We start from the raw sequence: 19,887 nt of genomic DNA on the forward strand, positions 1-19,887 counted from the left end.
CACAGCCGTCATGTGAACTATAACGAATCCAACTATAACCACGCCTTTGTAGTAATAATTACTTCGTCGTAGCCGGCATCCTTGGCAAGGTTAGTGTTTGTAATAGATCGTACGTTATTGTTGTGTGCAAATTAAGTATGTTTTTGTCGGCCGGGATGTACGCGCTTTGCCTCACCGGCCTGCTGATAAATCGAGTGATAAATCATGTGACTTCAGCTAATACGCCGATCGCAGTATAAATTCTGTGGCATTTAAAGCTCTCAGGATAAACACGAAACGATACGAATCCCCTCTGAGACACTGTGCCAGTGTATGCACGAACTGGAGCACTTAAATGTAATTCATTACTGATTCAGGCTTCACTACAAGGCCTGCACTGTTACGCACTATGCCCCACGTAAGTTAGATCTGGTAGGGGGGGGGGGGGGGGGGGGATTTGCAGCAAGCATGTTTTCAACCAAAAGATTTCATGTAGCAAGTCCTGAAATCCCTAGCCAGCTATATGTAATTATGCAAACAATATGCGAAGGCACCTGAGTAAAATCCTATATACTTCAGGTAACAAATCTCCACCCGCTTGGGGTGGGTGAATGCTACGTAGCTAACAGTAATGCAGATCAATTGCATCGACACTGCATGTGGTAGCTACAAAGATATATAGAAAGCATTGGAACATCATAGTAAAACTTCGAATTCCACCCGGACCCATTACACCTTATTGTAGCTATAGTGCTATAGCTATAATATGTGTTACACTTACATATAGTCTATAGGACTGGTATTCTGTTGATTACATAACCATAATATGCTGGAACATGTGCGTGGTACAACATATGAGACACATAGTTTTGGTAGAGAAGCACTTAAAGTGCCTATCCCAATACTGATCCCCCACACAACATTTATTACTCTTTGTTGTCTTATAGGGTAATCCTGGGCTGTACCAGATGTATCACTGTGTGACTGAAATATTGCTGATCTTATCCTTTTCCATACATGTTAAATCACTTGAGTAAGTACTTGTATATCTTTGCACAATGACTTAATTTATTTCCTGCTTGTACTAGGTGTATTTCATCTCCCAACTTCATCCCTTCATTTTGTTCAGATCATGTTGATAATGTATTTAACTATACCACTTTGGATAATTATCAGCAAATAACAAAAGTGTTAAACTCAACTTTTAAAGAATTACCATTTGATGTCGCAGACTTTTGTTACCCAACAGCTCAAATGTACACATGTAAATACTTTTTCCCTCCATGCAATGAAGATAATAATCAACCAATGGCCATTTGTGAGGAATCATGTGATCATTTCTTATATGAGAGTGTTTGTGGGAACACTTTTGTTAACATATCAACTTTGTTGAGTGCTTCTAATTTGACTGTCAACTTCGATAGTTTTGATAATTGTTCATCATCTGTCTATCCATTATATAACACTTCTGCTTCCAGAAATGTCAACTGTCAACGTTTTAACAGTTAGTCAGTCGTATATTTATAGTAATAGACTATAATATATTGTGTGTCTGTAGAAATTCCATTCAAGAATGGAACAGTTGAGTAAGTTCTATATAGCTATGAGCTGTTTGTGATTATGTGTGAAGTACTGGTAATAAGTATTGAAACGATCTCATAAGTATTTATATTAGTTTTTATTTCATATCACCAAACTGTCATATAGGAAGTTTATTCTTATTTCATGAGCTGTTTTGGGAGATTTCTATAGAAGTTGTACAGTAGGGCCTCTATTTCAGATACCTTTGGAATCATGGATTTAATCAGGGTGTCCTGATATTCATCATACTTGGTACATGTATGCTGTCCACCTTCAAGTGCCCTGTGTTTTGAGGAGTTCACTGTATAGTGCCTTGTTGTCAACGTGCACTAGTATGTGTTGCTATATGGGAATGTTACTAATTGTTATTAATAGCCATAACTGCTGTATAGTGGATTTGGTGTATTGACCTGTCCAGAGTAGCACTAAATGTGTATTCCTTATGATTAACGTGTTGTGGCCAAGACTGGTACTGTATTTTTCCTGATGAATATGTGGCTGGTGTTAACAATGTATCAACTTCCGTACATTAGTGGTTTCTGTACTAATTTTGTGATGGTAGATAATAAGCATAAGATAAACAAACCTTCACACACCGAAGCATCATTTGATGATCTGTATTGAACACAGTTCTGTAAGCAGTATATTGGCTCTTCACAGGAATAAAAGCAATCTGGAAGTACAGTTATATTGACATGCTTCTATTTTCACATGGATCAGTCAGTACATGTGGATGTGTATAGCTGCTCTATCAATCCTAATTTAACAACAACAACAAAAAGAGGAAGAACATTGTCTCCCAAAAGCTGATATTTAGGATGTCTGTACAAACCTCTCCATTACATGAAGTTAGATAGATTTACTACCAAACATGAAATTGATAAATGATAACAAGCATCAGTGCATCTAGCAACTCCATAGATCTGTGTAGGGAAACAAATTCTCCGTTGGCTTACATGTTGCACTCTTTAGTGTTATGTAAAGCTCTTAACATGTTATTTTAGTATATTAAACACTCTTTCATATCCTAAGGTGGTGTAAAATAACAAATGGTTAATGTCCTTGCCTATAGTATGTTCAAAAGTAAAAACTCCCAAAGCCTAAGTCTAAATATCACTTTTAGTGTTAAACGCAAAGCCAAGTCAACATCAGTTTTTGGAATTCAATGGGTTACCCTCTGAATTCCAAAAGCTAATATTTAGACTTAGGCATTGGATGTTCTTAATTTTGAACACAAAGTTGCATACTATTTGTAAGGGCATTAACCATTTAATTAAATTAACTGAAAATAAATATGTGACTGGACCTGCGAAAATAGGGCATGTGGGCACAAATTATACCCTGTCACAGAGCAGGTCATATCTCACTAATGGAATAGAAAATTTACATTCTTTAACTTGAATTATATAGCTAATTAAATGTGTAGAAAATTGCGTGGCCATGGTGACATAAGAAGTTATGAATCATGAAAGTTTGAAAAACATGGCAAATTTTATGTGCCCACATCATAGTTCCCTGTTTTCGCAGGCCCGGTCACATATGAAGTTAGTCAGTTATATTATCAATAACTGATGCAATCTCACAACGTATACGTACATGTACTGATAAAATTTGTAGCAACAATGATCACCTGCTAGTAATATAATAAACTCTTGGTATAAATAATCTGTTGATCCTGTCTCCAATCTGTTGGTGATGGCTTCAATTATTTTAGCTGTTTGGAAAGCATAAATTTTCTTTATATGTTTACTGATGACTTAAATGCATCTTACGTGTTGTTTATATGGTTTACAGGTGTCTTCCTTTACCAAGTAATGAAGTGTTTTGCAGAACGACACTCAGATTTAGGTATTTTTCTGTGCCAGTTGTCAACCAATTGACTAGCTATATAGAAAGAGTTGGCATCTTAGCTGATACTGCAGACTTGGATAGACAGTGTCGAAATTTTCTGGCATTTTATCAGTGTATTGCTGCCTATACACCATGTAATGAAACTACAATGAAGATATATGCTTTTTGTGAAAACAGTTGTGAGATTACAAATCAACTCACTGTGAGGTGTCTAAATTTTACTCGAGTAGATCCAAATCTGATACAGTACATTTCACGATTCAACTGCAGCAACCCCTTGACTTATAGTTCATCTCTCACACTGGATTTCTACCAGGAACCACCTGATGACATGTGTAACGGAACATTTGAGCTTCTAAGTAAGCACACTTTGTAACTGACATTGAAGACATGTAAAAACTTATATGTGTACAAGTATAACAAAAATTAGGAATTTTAAGTTTGATTAGGGATCATAAAAAAAGTAGGGAGGGAGGCTGCCTACACCTGCAGATATACTAGTGAACATTTAATCCCTAATTCAGTCAATACCCATGACTGAATTAGGGGTTAAATGTCCACTGGTATATCTGCAAATGTAGACTCCCTACTTTTTTTTAAAATTCCTAATATTTTGTTATACTTATTTGTTTACTTTTTGTAACCTTATTTTGACTGGTGAACCCATGTATACTGCATCAAAAGAAAGAATAGCACCAGAGTTGATGTTTTCATCTAAACATATGCCCCAATCATCAATTACTGGCTCGAAAGTGAAGTGGCCATTACACTTTGCTTTTAGCCCATTACACACAGTATTGCAAATGAAGAACAGCAGAAGCACCTCTGCAATCAATTCAGTCACCACAGAAAATATGGATAACTCATACTTACAAACAGAAATTGATACCTTGGGCTGTCAGCAAAAATAAATGGAAAGACAAAGGTAAGTCCATAATGTAGGTATCGGTGTATTGTGGCATGCCAAAAGGCACCTGTTGGGCTGAAGCAATGTTGAACAGTGAAAAATCAGGCCCATAGCCTTAGCCATTATCAAGTTACGTTTATCTGAAGGCATTTGTAAGTAAGTCAGTCAGGCAGTCAGTCAGACTTTTGTAACTAAGTTATGTAATAACTTATAAAGTAACTAGTAATGTAACTAGTTACATTCCTTGTAACTACGTGGTAACTAATAACTGTCCAAAAAGTAACTAAGTTACAATAGTCACATAGTCACATAGTAACTAAAGATCATGTAGTAAAAGCCAAAACACTCTTCAATTTTTGCACCATATACTACAGCCATGCCTAGTAGATACTTCATGATTTAGCAAACAGAACGATAGTTGAAGCTCAGCTAAAATGTGCCGCAGAATTATTATTTTCAGGAATTGCACATATGTATCCTTGTTAAACATGTTACCAAAGTTAACAAACAAGCATATTAAAGTAACTTGTAACATAGTTACTTTAGGAAATCTTGCTCAAATTTGGTATGTGGGAAGCTGAAGGTGGAGAGCATTTGCAGTGCAAAATTGATTCCAATTTGAGAAGGGAGTATGGAGCTAAATATGCATGAAAATCAAGTTTTGTTTCTTCCTGTAAACTTTCTTGATTGCACGACACACTACCATGTGTCTTGATCAATACAATTGCAATGATTTCTTGACCTCTATCATATGTATTAAAAAATATTAATTTAAAAATGAAGTAGGGATCCAAACGATAAAAAATAGTGAAACAAGAGATGAATGATGGTATTACAAAATCCCTAAATTGGCATGTTATAACAATCATTTTGTTTAATACCAAAGTAGGAATTTTCCATCATTCATCTCTTGTTTCACTACTTTTTATCACTTGGATCCCTACTTCATTTTTAATTTAATGTTCTAATTTGTTTAGTTTATTTGTTATAGCAGCATACAGCTATACACGTGTGACTGTTCTATTAGGGTGACTGCTGTATTAGAGTATCTCGAGTCAACCTTCACCTACCAGAGGGTGTGTCACTATTATTGTGCTAGCATTATGAATACAGCTAGGCCAATAATAATGGGGATTCTAGGTTCTATTTGTAGCATTTGGTGTCATGTATTTGTCTTACACTTTAAAGTACATTTGTTGATTACTATTAAAAATACTAATGGTGTGTGCCTCCGTGATCGAGTCAATAGATTATTAAGAGGTATCATTACGATTAATCAACCAAGATCGCATTAATAAACATGCTATTGAACCTATCGTGAAGTTACAGGTATCTACCAAGTGTAAGCTCTTAAATAAGTTCGTGGCGTCTAAATATGGTGCTCAAGGAAAGTGTTGATAGGGAAAATAGTTAATGCCTTAATATGGTTTCATTGTATGAAGAAGGACCAAGTTACAAAGACAAGCCTGATTGAAGATAAAGGGAAAGATAAGGCGCAGAGGGCACGCACTCGTCGGAATCTCAAAAGGCACATCCCACTGGTGAGTTGTTATTGTGGAGTAAAATGGTGACCGTGCGCTGCTTTATTTGGCCTCCAGCCTTGTGACTGTGGTCAGGCAGGCAGGCAGGTAGGCAGATGAAAATTCGAGTTTTGGTGATTTAAAAAAATTATATCTGGCCACCTGTCAGTGTTTTAGTGCTGTGTTTGATGTTAGATGTTTCTAAGATGATTTTTAAATGCGGCATTTTAAGTGGCGCGCATCATTTTTGGGGGGGGATCCCTACTTAAACAGTATTACTGTGCTGAAACAGTATTACTGTACTCTAAATTTCACACCAAAAAATTTTTTTGAAAGCTTAGTTGTAACTTGGAGCCCTCATGAGACCAAAATCTACAAAGTGAAGTGTGTAACTCTATTGTATGACCAAAATAAAATGAGTAGCTAGTGAAAGTATTAAAACTGTTGTTTTTTTTGTTTTTTTTTGTTTTTCGTATTCATAATATGCTCTCTTCTAATCATTTTCAGATGTTCCAACATCTAGTCCAGCATCATCAAATGGTATGTGCCCTTTGTATCTTGTATATTCTGTACTTGTCATGTGACTGCATATAATGAGAGCACAGATGATAGCTGATATAACAGCGCAGAAGTATAAAATGAAAGCAATTTTATCTTGTTAGTAAGATAACTACATATAAGTTAAAGCATCGCTGCAAGTACTATATACGAAATACAGCATAAGGTGAACTATATTTTGTCTCAAGACCACTCTTTGAGTGCTTTAATTCTCGAACATAAGCAAGGTAATGCTTTAACTGGTATAGAGATGCATCCTCAACCTTAAGTAAGCAACAATCATGAAATGATGAAACAATTCGAAACTTGCAGAGTAATCTTGATATCCATCATATTCAGTAGATTTTCCACTGTAGAGCACATTCTTCTGGCCATTTAGTATCATGTCATCCCCTCAGTGTTCTATATTTGTCCAGGTTGTGTCACATGTCATTCTATAGAACTATGGTTTTGTAAACCATTCTATATGGTGTTTATATAACTGTTCTTCACCTTGAACTTCCCACACACAATTCTTAATTGGTGTGAAGATCATACTTGCTTTGAAAATGCAAACTTGAAACAATGACACAAGAAATTATGTACTAAAGTTTTTCCACAGGAAATGTACAGCTAAACTCATAAATTGAGCCATCAAGATAACTTTGTTGGTTCATGTATGCTATGATATTTATTTTGGTTTTTTCATAATGTAGCCTTTGCTATGTCTTTTGTTTGTATGAGGTTCCTCCCACAAGGTATATAATATGTTCATATTGAGCTGATGCCACAAGGAAGTTTAGTAACTTATGAATATATTAACACAAGACTCCAAAAGTTAATTCACTTCCAGTGCTAGTCAACAATTCCCACAGTTTATTATTTATTTATTATTTATTTTATGATTACTGACCAGACAGTCTAGTTGGTAGAGTTTCCATTAAACCAGACACGAATACAATTAAAAGGCTCCACTTGTCTTGAATTAATTATTAATTCTGTGCACAGAGGGAAATTTTGGGGGTGATGAGTGGAAGTTAGCAAATTATTTTAAAATTTCTTTTCAAAGTTTTCCGCATACATTTCATGCTCATGCAGTTAGCTCAAATAATGAGTGCCTTCACCTGTGATCATGCAGGTACAGTGAAGAAGGCCAAAGATTGGGGGAGGGGGGGGGGGGGGGGGGCAACTTGGCAACAAAAGTTACACTAAAGACATGGATACTGCTCCTGAGGATCTGAGGGGATATGGTCCCTTAAAAGCTGTGAGGTATTGTTGACTATGCTTGCAATTTTAAGAGACAAAAATGTGACTGTTCTATTAGAGTGTTTAAAGAGCCTCTTGATCTTTTGTTACAAGCATTGTTTTGTAATGGTGAGTGGCCATAGCTAGCTAGCATAACAATTTGTGCCATATTGAATCCATGCAGCTATAGCAAATGCATAACATTCTTGGTGACAGCGAAACACTGCTGCTTGTGATGCTAACCTCAAGAAGCAAATGAATTTATTTTATTTAACCATTTCCCAATAAATCAGCAAAAATCATTCAAATTGTTACACTGAAAACACCATGGCAAGGAGTGCTTTTTCTTTAGTGTATAATTTTGTCAATTTTAAGTGGTCTTTCCATATTGAAATGCATGCATATGTAACACAAAGCATTGGAACTTGAATAGCTTTGTTTTTATAGAATTGTAAGACAGGCAGCCATACAGAACAATAGTTATTTATTAAAATAGTTGAGATTGTGACTGTGAATTGTGTGGTGTTGTGTCTGATCATTGTTGTTAGTTTATCTGTCTAAGGAATTATTGATGAATATTCAAATATTCATATGTTTATGTTCTAGGTTTATCAACTGGAGTAATTGTCGGGATAGTTGTTGGTTCTCTGGCAATAATGGTATTGGCTGTAATTGGTGTGGGTGCTTTTGTACTGAAGAAAAGGAAGAAAAAGTAGGTACCCATATTGTGGGTAGTAGTTATAATTATTTGTATAGACATGGATAATTGTTATAATTATAGTTTGCTTTCACTGGTATCCACCAGGGGTGTAGCCAGAACCCGGGCCACCCGGGCCCAGGCCCGGGCATCAATAATTCGAGATACTCTAATAGAGCAGTCAGATCGAGATATATCAGTCTCAGTATTCAGAGAAGCAGTGTAGCAAGCTACGTATGTAGTTATAAATAAGGAGGTGTAGTTGGTGGAGGGGAGATCAAGGGCGTAGCCAGGAAGGGAAGGGGGGTCCGGATGAACCCCCTTTCAGAAGTAGAATATTTTACAACAAAAAATCACAACAAGTCTTACAGCCCTGGAGCTCTCCGGTAGCTACTTGTACACTAGCGCTCCTCTGTACTACTCTTGAGGGTCGCATTGCATCAATGCTGAACTATTGCAAATCATTCAGATCTTTTGCATCACATGATCAGTAGCGCATGTGATGCATGGTGGAAATGGTGAAAGAGTGTTGAGTGGATGAGGCAGACATATTACAAGGCAGCAGCTGCGATAAACTTGAGTGGTCGTGTTATACATGTGTCAGGTGAGCACAAACTATGAATAGTTGATGTATATTTATCTGATGAACGGTTTGTTTATTTGTCACATGTTGTGGGCACGTGATGTCTCGAATACATTGGAGTACAAGGTAAGTCTGAAGTTACTGACCATCAACAGGAGGGCCGACCGAGAATAATCTATGCTCTGAAGAGAAGTATTGCCAACTAAGCGACTCGAGTGTGGAGGATTACCTTGTGCTAGAAAATTTGAAGTTGGCTGTCTGGAAGTGAAGATTAAGTTAGTATTAGCTACAATAGGTTTATAGTTTCTATAAGCTGCATAAACAGCAGTATATAGGTTTTAGCTAGTTAGATGCACAAACAGCACCTTTTAATGTTACTGCCTAAGGGCACATTTTTGTGTATGCATGATTTTCGTTTAGACGTGGTCTAGGGGGAAGCACCCAGGCCTTCCCCCACGAACATTACACTTTACTTTTTGGTCTTCAGCTTACAGCTAGGCCCTGGCATCACCAAAAGTCTGGCTACGCCCCTGGTATCCACCACACAGAAAATTATTCCTGGGGAAATAACCAGTGTAAAGATTACAAAAATTGCACATACAACAATACGTACAAATTTTTGAGGTATGTAATGTTTTTGTGGATTGATGAATTTCAGTTTTATTTTTGTATATCACTTGATTTTCACTCAGGCTATCTGTTATTTTGCATAGGGATAGTCTTGAAAATTGTTAATTTTTGAGGATGAAAATTTTGTGGACAGCTAAGTAACCGTGAAATCCACAAAAAATTATGGCCCTTAAAAATTTGTACATGGGCACTAGATGTTGTAAGTTTTGCATCATGTGTATGTTGAAACATTGCTCTGATTACTGTGCACAAATTATGGCAGGCTATTACATAATAATATAATAATATAATGTTTCTTAGTCCTAGTACCACATTACCAACTTGGCAGTGAAAGCTGAGTTTTCTTGGATTACATCAAACAGTTTCTGTGAACCTGGTAGCCTTGAAACATTGAATTTCCAAAAAGGCGAAGTTTTAAACTTCAGATATATACAATAATATATGTGTGATGTGTTATCAACAACAACTACTGGTAATATAAAGCTATGTACAAGAGTTTTAACGAATGAATTCAAATCCCATTATAAATTCCTTGTTAATGTTGTATTCCTTTGCTGCATATGAGGGCATAGCAAGCCAGTTTTTAACGATTAGGCATAATATGAGCTCTTAGACATCACATTCATGTGAGGCAGTATCAAAATATTTGTGAAAACTGTTGGACACATGTTTTGCTGTGACAAATGACAAACAAGTGTTTATTGTACAGTATCCAGAAAATGCAATTTTCATGCACTGATCTACATTGGTCATGTCCAAATACAGGCAAACCATTTTTAGCTACCATGGGAATTCCTTTAGGGCCATATAAAATTTATATAATAGCTGTCCACCTTCAAAAGATTCTTTTCTTTTCACAACATACTAATACCTTATGTACCTTTTGTCTAAATTTTATAAGGTCATGCATACGTGTTAAACCCTATACTAATTTTGTACACATTGGCTATTACACACCTCATTTTGCCAAATAACAAATGCAATTTGTTGTGGTCATGCCCTGCCAGCTGTAGAAACTTAGATACTTAGCAACTGAATAAATTGACATTACACAGTGGTCCCTCGATTATCTGAGTATTCTTTTATCCAAACTGTGGAAGTTACTGTTCTATTAGACTAGTCTTTGCCTAAAGCGTATGTTCTATTAGAGTATTTAACTGACTACTCATTTGTCCAAACTTTTCCATTATCCAAACACACCTAGGTCCCAATGAGTTTGGATATAATGGAGGGACCACTGTACTTGCTAAACTACAACAAATGTAGTGGTTCTCTAATATTATCTTTTAAGGTATAGGTACGTAGCTAATATCTGCTTGCCATTACCATCAAATGTGTCTGTGTTTTTGCTACCAAACAATCACGCAATGCCCACATCATTTATGTACGTAGAACTGATCATCATATAATCTTGAAGAAGTCTGAGCTCACTGAAAATCCTCAGTACAACATGACACTCCCCAAGTCTAAGAGGAATAGGGTTGATGGTAAGTGCTAATTAAAACGTGTAAGTCTTTGTTCTCTATGTACATTGTGAGGAAAAAGTGTACTTCTATAAGTCATATAGAACTGCTTGCATTATGTTTTGTGTTATAATGATGAGAGTACTGAAACTATTAGTTGCACAAAAGGACATTCTTGTTCAGTGTAATAACTGCTGCACAGCTGTTGTGTAGTAACATACCTATGCAAAAACAACCAAGCTGTATAAAAAGGGAGCAGCCTTCAAAAGCATATAAAGTTGTACCTGTATTTATTTGCAATAGTGTTTTATAACAAAGTAAATTCTTTCCAAGTTAGGTATACATGATTGTACTATTTGTCTATTAGGATTTTTAGTTTACAGTGACTGTAGTATCTCAATTTTTCATGTAAAATGTGATAAGCTGCAGTCATTCAATTTTTAAAAAGTAAATCCTGCACCTTTTACGTTAGAATACAATTTCCAGCTTGTTGTCACAAGCATACCATTTATTATGACGATTATGATGAAGAAGACTGGCATGAGTGGGTCTTTATTGTACTACCCCACCGATCAGTACCAAAATGGCTATAATATTGGTTTTAATTTGATGGAATACTAGAGAAGTTTGCAATAGTATTGTATTGCAGGATTAATACTCTAATAGATCACAAGCTTTTCTAATAGAACACACATAGACTGTTCTAGAACTTAGATCTATGAAATTATGAACTTTTACTATTGAGTAGATTTTAGCTAGAATTTTCATTGAGGTGAACAGTGGTGATAGCAGGAGTCCCTGGTTCGAACGCAGGGAAAATTTTTGACATTTTTCATGCACCCATGATGACTGCTCTATTAGAGTATCTGTACCCCACAATTTGCAATTATTTGGTTTTTGCCTTGTAACTCTATAGCTATCAATGTGATTTATTTTACACCACAAAAGGTTTGAACTATGATGGTTAATCTATATACCTATACTGATTTAAAATTATTTCCATAAGCGGTTTACCCTGTAGGCATGACAACAAGTTGGCCTGTTTTAATGCAAATAATTGTCCATAGTTCTATGACTGTTTGCATCAAATTTGGCATGGGATTTTGCCCACAATAGTGCATCAAAGCTCAATAAAATTGAGCTGTACATTTCATTTTATAACAGTTTTTGTAAAGTGTGTGAAAAGAATACTCTAAGCCCCCCAAGACCCTAAACAAAGAATTATTTTTAAAAAAACAAAAAAATTAAGCTAAATTTTGAGGGCTCGTATTTCACGATTACATTAGGTAATCTTGCTCAAATTTGGTATGTGGGGTGTTGAAGGTGGAGGGTGTTTGTTGTACAAAAATGATTCCAATTCAAGGAGGGAGCACAGAACAATGTATACATGAAAATCGTGTTTTGTTTCTTCCCTTAAATATAGTCATGGTGTGGTGCACCGGCTGTGTGTGTGTGTGTATTGACTGTGTGTTTAAGGTGACAAAACATTTTCTTTACTAGGTTGTCAAGATGAAGATGCAAGTATTGAAGTAAATGAGAACATTGTCAAGACTTATGAAAAGCAACTTACTCCATTGCTGATTGGAGTGAATGATTTTACAATTGGTGAAGAAATTGGAAGAGGTTTGTAGTTGATTCCTCACCAGTTCCTACTCTTGAGATTCCAACACTATGATTGTTGTAGTCCCTGGTAGTGCTGCATCATACAGTATGGTAGTAACTGTATATTAAGGATCATAGAGGTTTACACTTTCTCACATCGGCCAGAAACCAGCTTCATGGTGCCTTGGCAGTGTTTGGTATTCAGTTCGACCTAAAACACTTTTAATAGGTTGCTACAAAATTTTATTTTTAATTTTAGAGAAATTTTCTAATGACTGACTGACTGACTGACTGACTGACTGACTGACTGACTGACTGACTGACTGACTGACTGACTGACTGACTGACTGACTGACTGACTGACTGACTGACTGACTGACTGACTGACTGACTGACTGACTGACTGACTGACTGACTGACTGACTGACTGACTGACTGACTGACTGACTGACTGACTGACTGACTGACTGACTGACTGACTGACTGACTGACTGACTGACTGACTGACTGACTGACTGACTGACTGACGACTGACTGACTGACTGACTGACTGACTGACTGACTGATGTCTTCAGACAAGCATAACTCAATAGCTAACAGGCTTTTACTTTTTCCATTAAATATCACTGCAGTCTGATATGTGCCTTTTGGCATACACACCTGACACCATTCTTTCCTTTATTGTGGTGTTACAATACAAGTGCTTAAGAAGGGGGATGGCCACTTCAAATGCAAATATAATCTCTACTTTCAATACAAAAATAAGTCAGCATGGCTAAGGTAGACATTAAATTCATGTGATGGTCTAACACATTTCATTATGATATATGGTCCCTACTAGCTTGTAAAGTTATTATTTTTTGCTTAAAGTTGCTGAGTAATTGCCATCAAATTTCCAGTAAGGCTGAGTGGTATTGATAATTTGGTGTCACAGTATGTCATGGGAAAATATCATGATAACACTAAATGTGACCGGATTTGTAAAAAGGGGTCTTCCACACACACCCAATTCCATAAACTTAGGAAACCGTAACTTGGCATATTAACCTGCAATTTTTACCATATATTCAGCTATGTTGGTGCCCACCTCTGACCAAATTTCAAGTCAATAGCGTTCCCAATCTGGAGTTATGAATTGTCAAAGTTGGCAAATTGGATGTGTGTGGAAGACCCCTTTTCGCGAATCCGGTCACAAATATCATGGTAGTTTCATATAGTTGAAAGTTCATCTTATATTCTGATTTGAAAGTGTGTGAATATACATTACCACCGAATAGAGCAACTGACTGTTATATTGGAGTATTTGAATCTGCTATCAATTTTTTCATTATTTTTAATAACTGCATTGTTCATGAAATACTGTGGTACTAATATATCATGGTTTGGCTGAGTTACTGCCTAGGCCTACTTACGTACATTGTATTGTCAAGGTCTTGAATTGGCTATCAACTTTTTGTTTAAGAGTAATTAAACATTATTATTTTGTAGTTACTAGTCAGTGTTGTGTGGTGTTGAGACTTTGACAAAGTAAACACATGTGATGTAATATTCTAGGTGCATTTGGGAAAGTGTTTAAAGGGACATTTAAGGTGGATGGTGACACTAATGGTGAAGTGGCTATCAAAACAATTAAAAGTAAGTGTACACAAATCAAAATATTTAGTTACTTACAACATACTCAGCCTCTGACTGGTCATCTGATGACATGAAGTCCTTCCTTCTTGAGTGCACCAAAATGAGTGAACTGGATCACCCCAATGTGCTAGGGATAATAGGGATTTGTCTTGAAGATGAGACTCCTTACATGCTTCTCCCATTCATGGCTAATGGTGATTTAAAAGAATTTCTTATATCAAGACGAGTTAGTGAAGAGGAAGTTAAAATCTTTCCTGAGGTAATGTGTTGTGTTATAAATATAATTAAGTAGGTGTTGCTCATGCAAGTTCAGTGTGTACTTGATCTCAGTTATCTAAATTCTGAAGTTTTGATTATCAGAATGCTAAATTATGACTTGAAGTAGAACATTTTGTCATCGATGTGCATTCTAATAGAGTATTGTCTGGACTAGTTCACTTATCTGAACAGTGTTATGTATTGATATGATATTTGCTTGTGTTTATCATTCATTTTTCACAATTTGCGTTATAGGGTCTTGAAGAAGGAGTCCTTCTTGAAATGATCCTGGACATTGCTAAAGGAATGGACTACTTGGCCGGTCTGTATTTCATTCACAGAGATCTAGCAGCTCGTAATTGCATGTTAGTTACAACATACTGAGTAAATTCTTGGATCTTGTGTATAATTAAAATTTTCATCATAATAGAAGTTCAAAAGTTCATATGATAAAGTGTTTCGTTTGATGAGACTTGACATTAGATAATATTTTAACTTATTTTGTATCCATGTACCTACACTACACATAGTAAATTACTCTGCTTGTTCATGTTTACTACACAGGGTGGACGAAGCCTTTAATGTAAGGATTGCTGACTTTGGACTGAGCCGAGATGTGTACGAGTCAAATTACTATGTTTTACGCCATTCAGCCAGACTACCTGTAAGATGGATGGCATTAGAGTCACTTCTTGATGGGCGATTTAACTTAACAACTGATGTGGTATGCATTTAACTTTATACATAAAGTACATGCTTGATTTGTTAGTAAAACCTTTTCTTTTGAATTATTATGCTTCAGTATTTATAGTTTATAATTTGAATTTTTGTTTAACAGTTTCAAAAATCTGTTTAGAGGCTGCTTGTATGTATATATAGCATAAAATATGCTACACCTATGATTGATATTTTTGTATGTGTGAGTAATATAGTAGTGGTCTAAATTATGTACATTGTAATTACCCTGATACAACATTGATACAATTGGCACCCTTAAACAACAGTACCTTGTTGATGCTGAATTACGTAGCTTATCAGGTGTACAGTTTTTTGAATTTTGTCCTTTATTTAGTACCTCGTAGTTGCATAAAGTTGAGTATGGTAGCAATTAAATATCCACTAGTATATATTCAGGTGTAGGTGACCTCCCTTGTTTTACTACTTTTTATTTCTTTGATCTCTAATTAACAAGCTTTAGTTTTCCTTGTACTTATTATCATACATGGCATTTAATGTTATGTCTAATTGCAGTGGTCATATGGCGTGACCTGTTGGGAGATATTCAGTTTAGGACAGCAGCCATACCCTGGTATTAGTCATGCAGAGATAGCTGAATACCTGTCGTCTGGTCAAAGGCTGGCAAAGCCTCACTTATGTTCACCATCACTGTAAGACCCTCTAATATCTGTATAATGTGTATGTTGAGTAGTATTTAGTCATTGGCTATAGCATGTATATATGTATTCTTGTTCAGGGTTTCTATGTACTTTTGTACCATTTGATTGAAGATGAGCAAAATTGTGACCAGATTTTACAAAACTGACCCAAATCGCACATCAGGCAAAATCAAACTAACACCACCAGTGGATAGCTACACTACCATACTATTTGTTTTGACATTACTCAAGCTACTCAAGGCTGAGCCATCTATTTTAGGTCATATGACAAGCTCGAGTGGCTGTTTTTGCCCTTATAAAGGAGCAGTGTACTGGTAGATGGCCTGATATAGTTGGCCAAATGTTTTCTGTGTTGATTTTGCTGCCTAAAAGCCAGAACAGCCCTGTAATCTCGTGTCTGGACTACAATCGTAGTTTTCCTTCATTTTAAAGTCTATATCCTTTCCCACTCCACCAACCCCACCCTCCACCCCTCATGATACTACTTTGCTCAAGAAGTCCAGACAGAAGATTACAGGACTGCGCTGGCTTCTTAGTGGCTGATATGCATCAAAATCAACACGGAAAATGTTTTGCCAACCGTATCAGGCCATCCAACAGTGCACCACTGATTCTTGCCAAGCCAGGTCCTTCACAAGGCAACTGTCATCCCAGCTTGCTACACCACCCAGAAAATATGGCTCTTAAAGCCAGCCTCAAGTAGTTTGAGTAATGCCGAGGATCAAAACCAATAGTATGATAGTGTAGCTATCCACTGGTGGTGTTAAATTGGTATTACTTGATGTGCGATTTGGATTGGTTTTGTAAAAGGTCACAAATGTAATAAATTGATGCATCTTTTGCGTAACTTTCATATGCGTACTCACTATCAATGGAAAGTTATAATGGCTTGAATCCATTTATCTTGAAATTTCTCATGTGCAAATTGGATCATCCAAAACCCAGTCACAAAATATAGGTGCATTAGTACTTGTTAAGTGTACTAGTGGACTACAACTCACTAGTTACGGTAGTTACAGTACTGATAGCTAGTAGGTTACAAGTGCATTATTAGTAGTGTGACTGCTCTATTAGAATATCTGACTGCTGTATTAGAGTATATCTATTTTGCGCTCTGTATCTGTAAGATAGCTGAAGCCAGTAGCTACTGTTTTGTAATACTAAACTCTCCTGCAACTACTTCAGTTGCCTCAATAGTAGCTACACTGGTAAAGTTATTAACAAAGCTTTTGACTACTATGGAACCATCCGCCTACAATTTCATATGGAGAAGTTTGCTACAAAAAATGAATACTATTGTACTTAATCATGGAAACACTATAACTAACTTGCAGAGCTAATTCACAACACTTTAGTTTCAGTGTAACACAAATGTAGTGGAAGTTAATAGGTTTCAAGAAGTCAGATTGCCAATAGAGTGCTCTCTTCCAAATATCTGCCATTCAATTTGCCATAGAACAAGGAAGTAATTTCAACCTCAGCTTAATAATTTTTTTCATTTAAATTGCCATTCACTCAGCCTCTTTCCAAATCTAGTCCAAAATCTATCACGCGTCACAGGCTATTATGCCATTTATTACATGGTCCTGAAATGCCCAATGCAAAAATGTATTGGGGGATTTGCTACACCATGTTGGTTTAGCCATTTTGGCATGCCAAAATTTCTGTGAATTGGGCTTCTTCTAACTCACAGCAAGTTGCTTTATGCATATCAAATGAACATGAGGTAAGAGGTGAGCATTACAGAATAATTAATTATCATAGGACATGTCTGTTCCAGCTGTTATTTTTGCCATGAACATAGTATAACAAATTTCTGCAAACTATGAATATGACTACCTTTTTATAGTGACCATGTTGCAAACAGAACTAAGTTGAGCTGAATAAACTTCAAGTAACATTGATTCTTGGCCGCTCCAGATATCAGCTCTTTCATTTACCAGTTAATTTCATGGAGTGTTTTTCTACAGCTGAGTTGTTTTTACACAGGGTAATGGTTGTAGCTTTCAAAGAAACTAGAATTTTTCAGCTAAGTCAAACAGTCAAGATGTAAAATATAGTAACTGTACATAATTTCAAGCAACAAAAAAAACAACAGTATTACAGCTAAGTCACATTTTCTGTGCACTCTAAAAATTTGCATATGGCATGTAAAGTGGAACCTCTCTATAATGGACACTTGGGGATCAAGAATTAATAGTTACTTTTGCTGTAATAACAAAAATGTGTGGACCAGACCTGTTGTGCCCAAAATATTATGGAGATTTTTCCAACTGTGTGATTGTCCTCAGGTTAATTCGGAGAATTTGTTAAGGAGAGATTCCACGGTATACATTATCTGTTATGGTTTACTAGCAATAGCAAATGAGCTAGCCAGTTAGCCAGATTTTATTTTATAGGTATACATTAATCAAATCCTGCTGGGAGTACAAATCACAAGATCGACCAACCTTTGCTGACATAGTGACGAAGCTTGAACAGTACAGCCAGCTAAAAGCAGACTTTAGTGCATTGGATGATAACAGGCTCACTGATGATAATGATTGAATATAATTATTGTATCTATATGTATATTATATCCAGGCAACTACTTTATTTTCATGCAAATTATATAGCCACATTTATATAGCCAGATAGCTAGCCATATCGTCATCATGTGGCTACACGCCAAAATAATTTGGGCATGTGAGCTAGCTAAGAGTGACTTTGATAGCATTATTATGGAAAAGTTTTGTAGTTAGTTATTTGATGCAATGTATTTAAAATTTTATAATGCGCATGCGTATACCGGTATTATTAATGGTTAACATGTGCTCTATTTAGAATGACGTGATATGGGGTCGAAGCGCAAACGAGAGGAAGTTACTGAATCAGATCAGGAGGTGAAGTTGGTTATAAGACAATGCTTACCACTACAATTTTAAATAGCTGGAAGAAACGGAAGGCTTCCCTGAAAATTCGTACCAACAATTACTCGGTACCATTGCAAAGTCACGTCTTCCAAAGAGAAGGCGCAGGGAGCTCAAAATCAACAAGGACAATACCCAGGTCAGTTCGAATCCCATCAACGTATCATCATATGATGGCACACAGTCAGCTTGTGTGAATGATGAGATTGAAGTTGATGATGAACTAGATCACGAGGGATCATGTGATGAGAATGATGATGACACCATTAGTAAAGGTTGGGTCACTGAACACTGGATCACATGATCTTGTATTACACTGGATCACATGATCTTGTATTACACCAGATCCATTTGTGTGTCACGTTTCATTTGATGTTGAGCCACACCTCCAACAGTTAGACCAGCCCACCCCACTGTCATCCTACAATTACCATAAAGTATGTAAGTTAGTGCATGCTGTAGGGGAATATGTCAATGCTGCATTTTATACCCTACAGTACTTTAGTGTTATGTTTTCCTTGTTTTTTGTTGTTGTTTTTTAATTAGGTTTTGCTTTCATATAGAAGCACCCTGTGATCCACCCTTTAGATTACTTAGTGTAATGTTACTCTACAAGAAATTTTTTTTTTTTGTACAGTAAGAGACATGCTACAAAATATATCTATCAAAATATACTTACAGCTCCATGTCTGAGAACACCTCTCTCTTTCTCATATAACATTATTTTGCCAGTGAACATAATGCCCAACTCCTGCCTGGTATAAGCAGACACCAGTACATATTTCAGGATGTATATAATTGTGCCGTACACAGTTGCTAACATGCTATATAGGATGCTGTGTTGGGACAAGTTGGCACCATCTCATTATCCAACATGGAGGAGTTGCATCACACGGGGAAGTCCCTGACTGACAGCCATGTGAGACAAAGATTATGTAAAGCATGGCCAAGTGTTAGCAGCAAGAAATCTGGATCACATGAGCCGCAATTCACACCCTTACAATCTAAACTATTTCACATACTAAGCAATTATCAGGTACACTGTGCTATATGTTATAATGTGTAGTGTGTTGATGCATGTGCATGTTGTCTT

The 19,887-nt window shown here is 36.3% G+C and overlaps 2 protein-coding genes across 2 annotated transcripts in view; both read left to right on the forward strand.

The window, feature by feature from the left end:
• On the forward strand, positions 1-18,697 carry LOC136261761 (tyrosine-protein kinase Mer-like). The gene is made up of 15 exons (XM_066055813.1): positions 1-89; positions 927-1,012; positions 1,068-1,483; positions 1,538-1,565; positions 3,355-3,770; positions 6,346-6,378; positions 8,227-8,332; positions 10,923-11,017; positions 12,494-12,616; positions 14,150-14,230; positions 14,278-14,489; positions 14,744-14,853; positions 15,053-15,212; positions 15,740-15,876; positions 18,285-18,697. The coding sequence occupies exons 2-15, from the start codon at positions 948-950 to the stop codon at positions 18,430-18,432; spliced, it is 2,130 nt and encodes a 709-aa protein (XP_065911885.1). The 5' UTR covers positions 1-89; positions 927-947; the 3' UTR covers positions 18,433-18,697.
• Positions 18,640-19,887, forward strand: part of LOC136261763 (U3 small nucleolar RNA-associated protein 25 homolog) — a 13,950-nt gene continuing 12,702 nt past the window's right edge. Inside the window, exons 1-5 of the mRNA XM_066055816.1 lie at positions 18,640-18,767; positions 18,814-18,933; positions 18,979-19,069; positions 19,140-19,231; positions 19,627-19,830. Of these exons, the coding sequence (XP_065911888.1) occupies positions 18,720-18,767; positions 18,814-18,933; positions 18,979-19,069; positions 19,140-19,231; positions 19,627-19,830 (555 nt within the window). The 5' untranslated portion in view covers positions 18,640-18,719. The remainder of the gene's footprint in view (positions 18,768-18,813; positions 18,934-18,978; positions 19,070-19,139; positions 19,232-19,626; positions 19,831-19,887) is intronic.

This window comes from Dysidea avara, chromosome 7, assembly GCF_963678975.1.
Source record: "Dysidea avara chromosome 7, odDysAvar1.4, whole genome shotgun sequence".
Lineage (NCBI taxonomy): Eukaryota > Metazoa > Porifera > Demospongiae > Dictyoceratida > Dysideidae > Dysidea > Dysidea avara.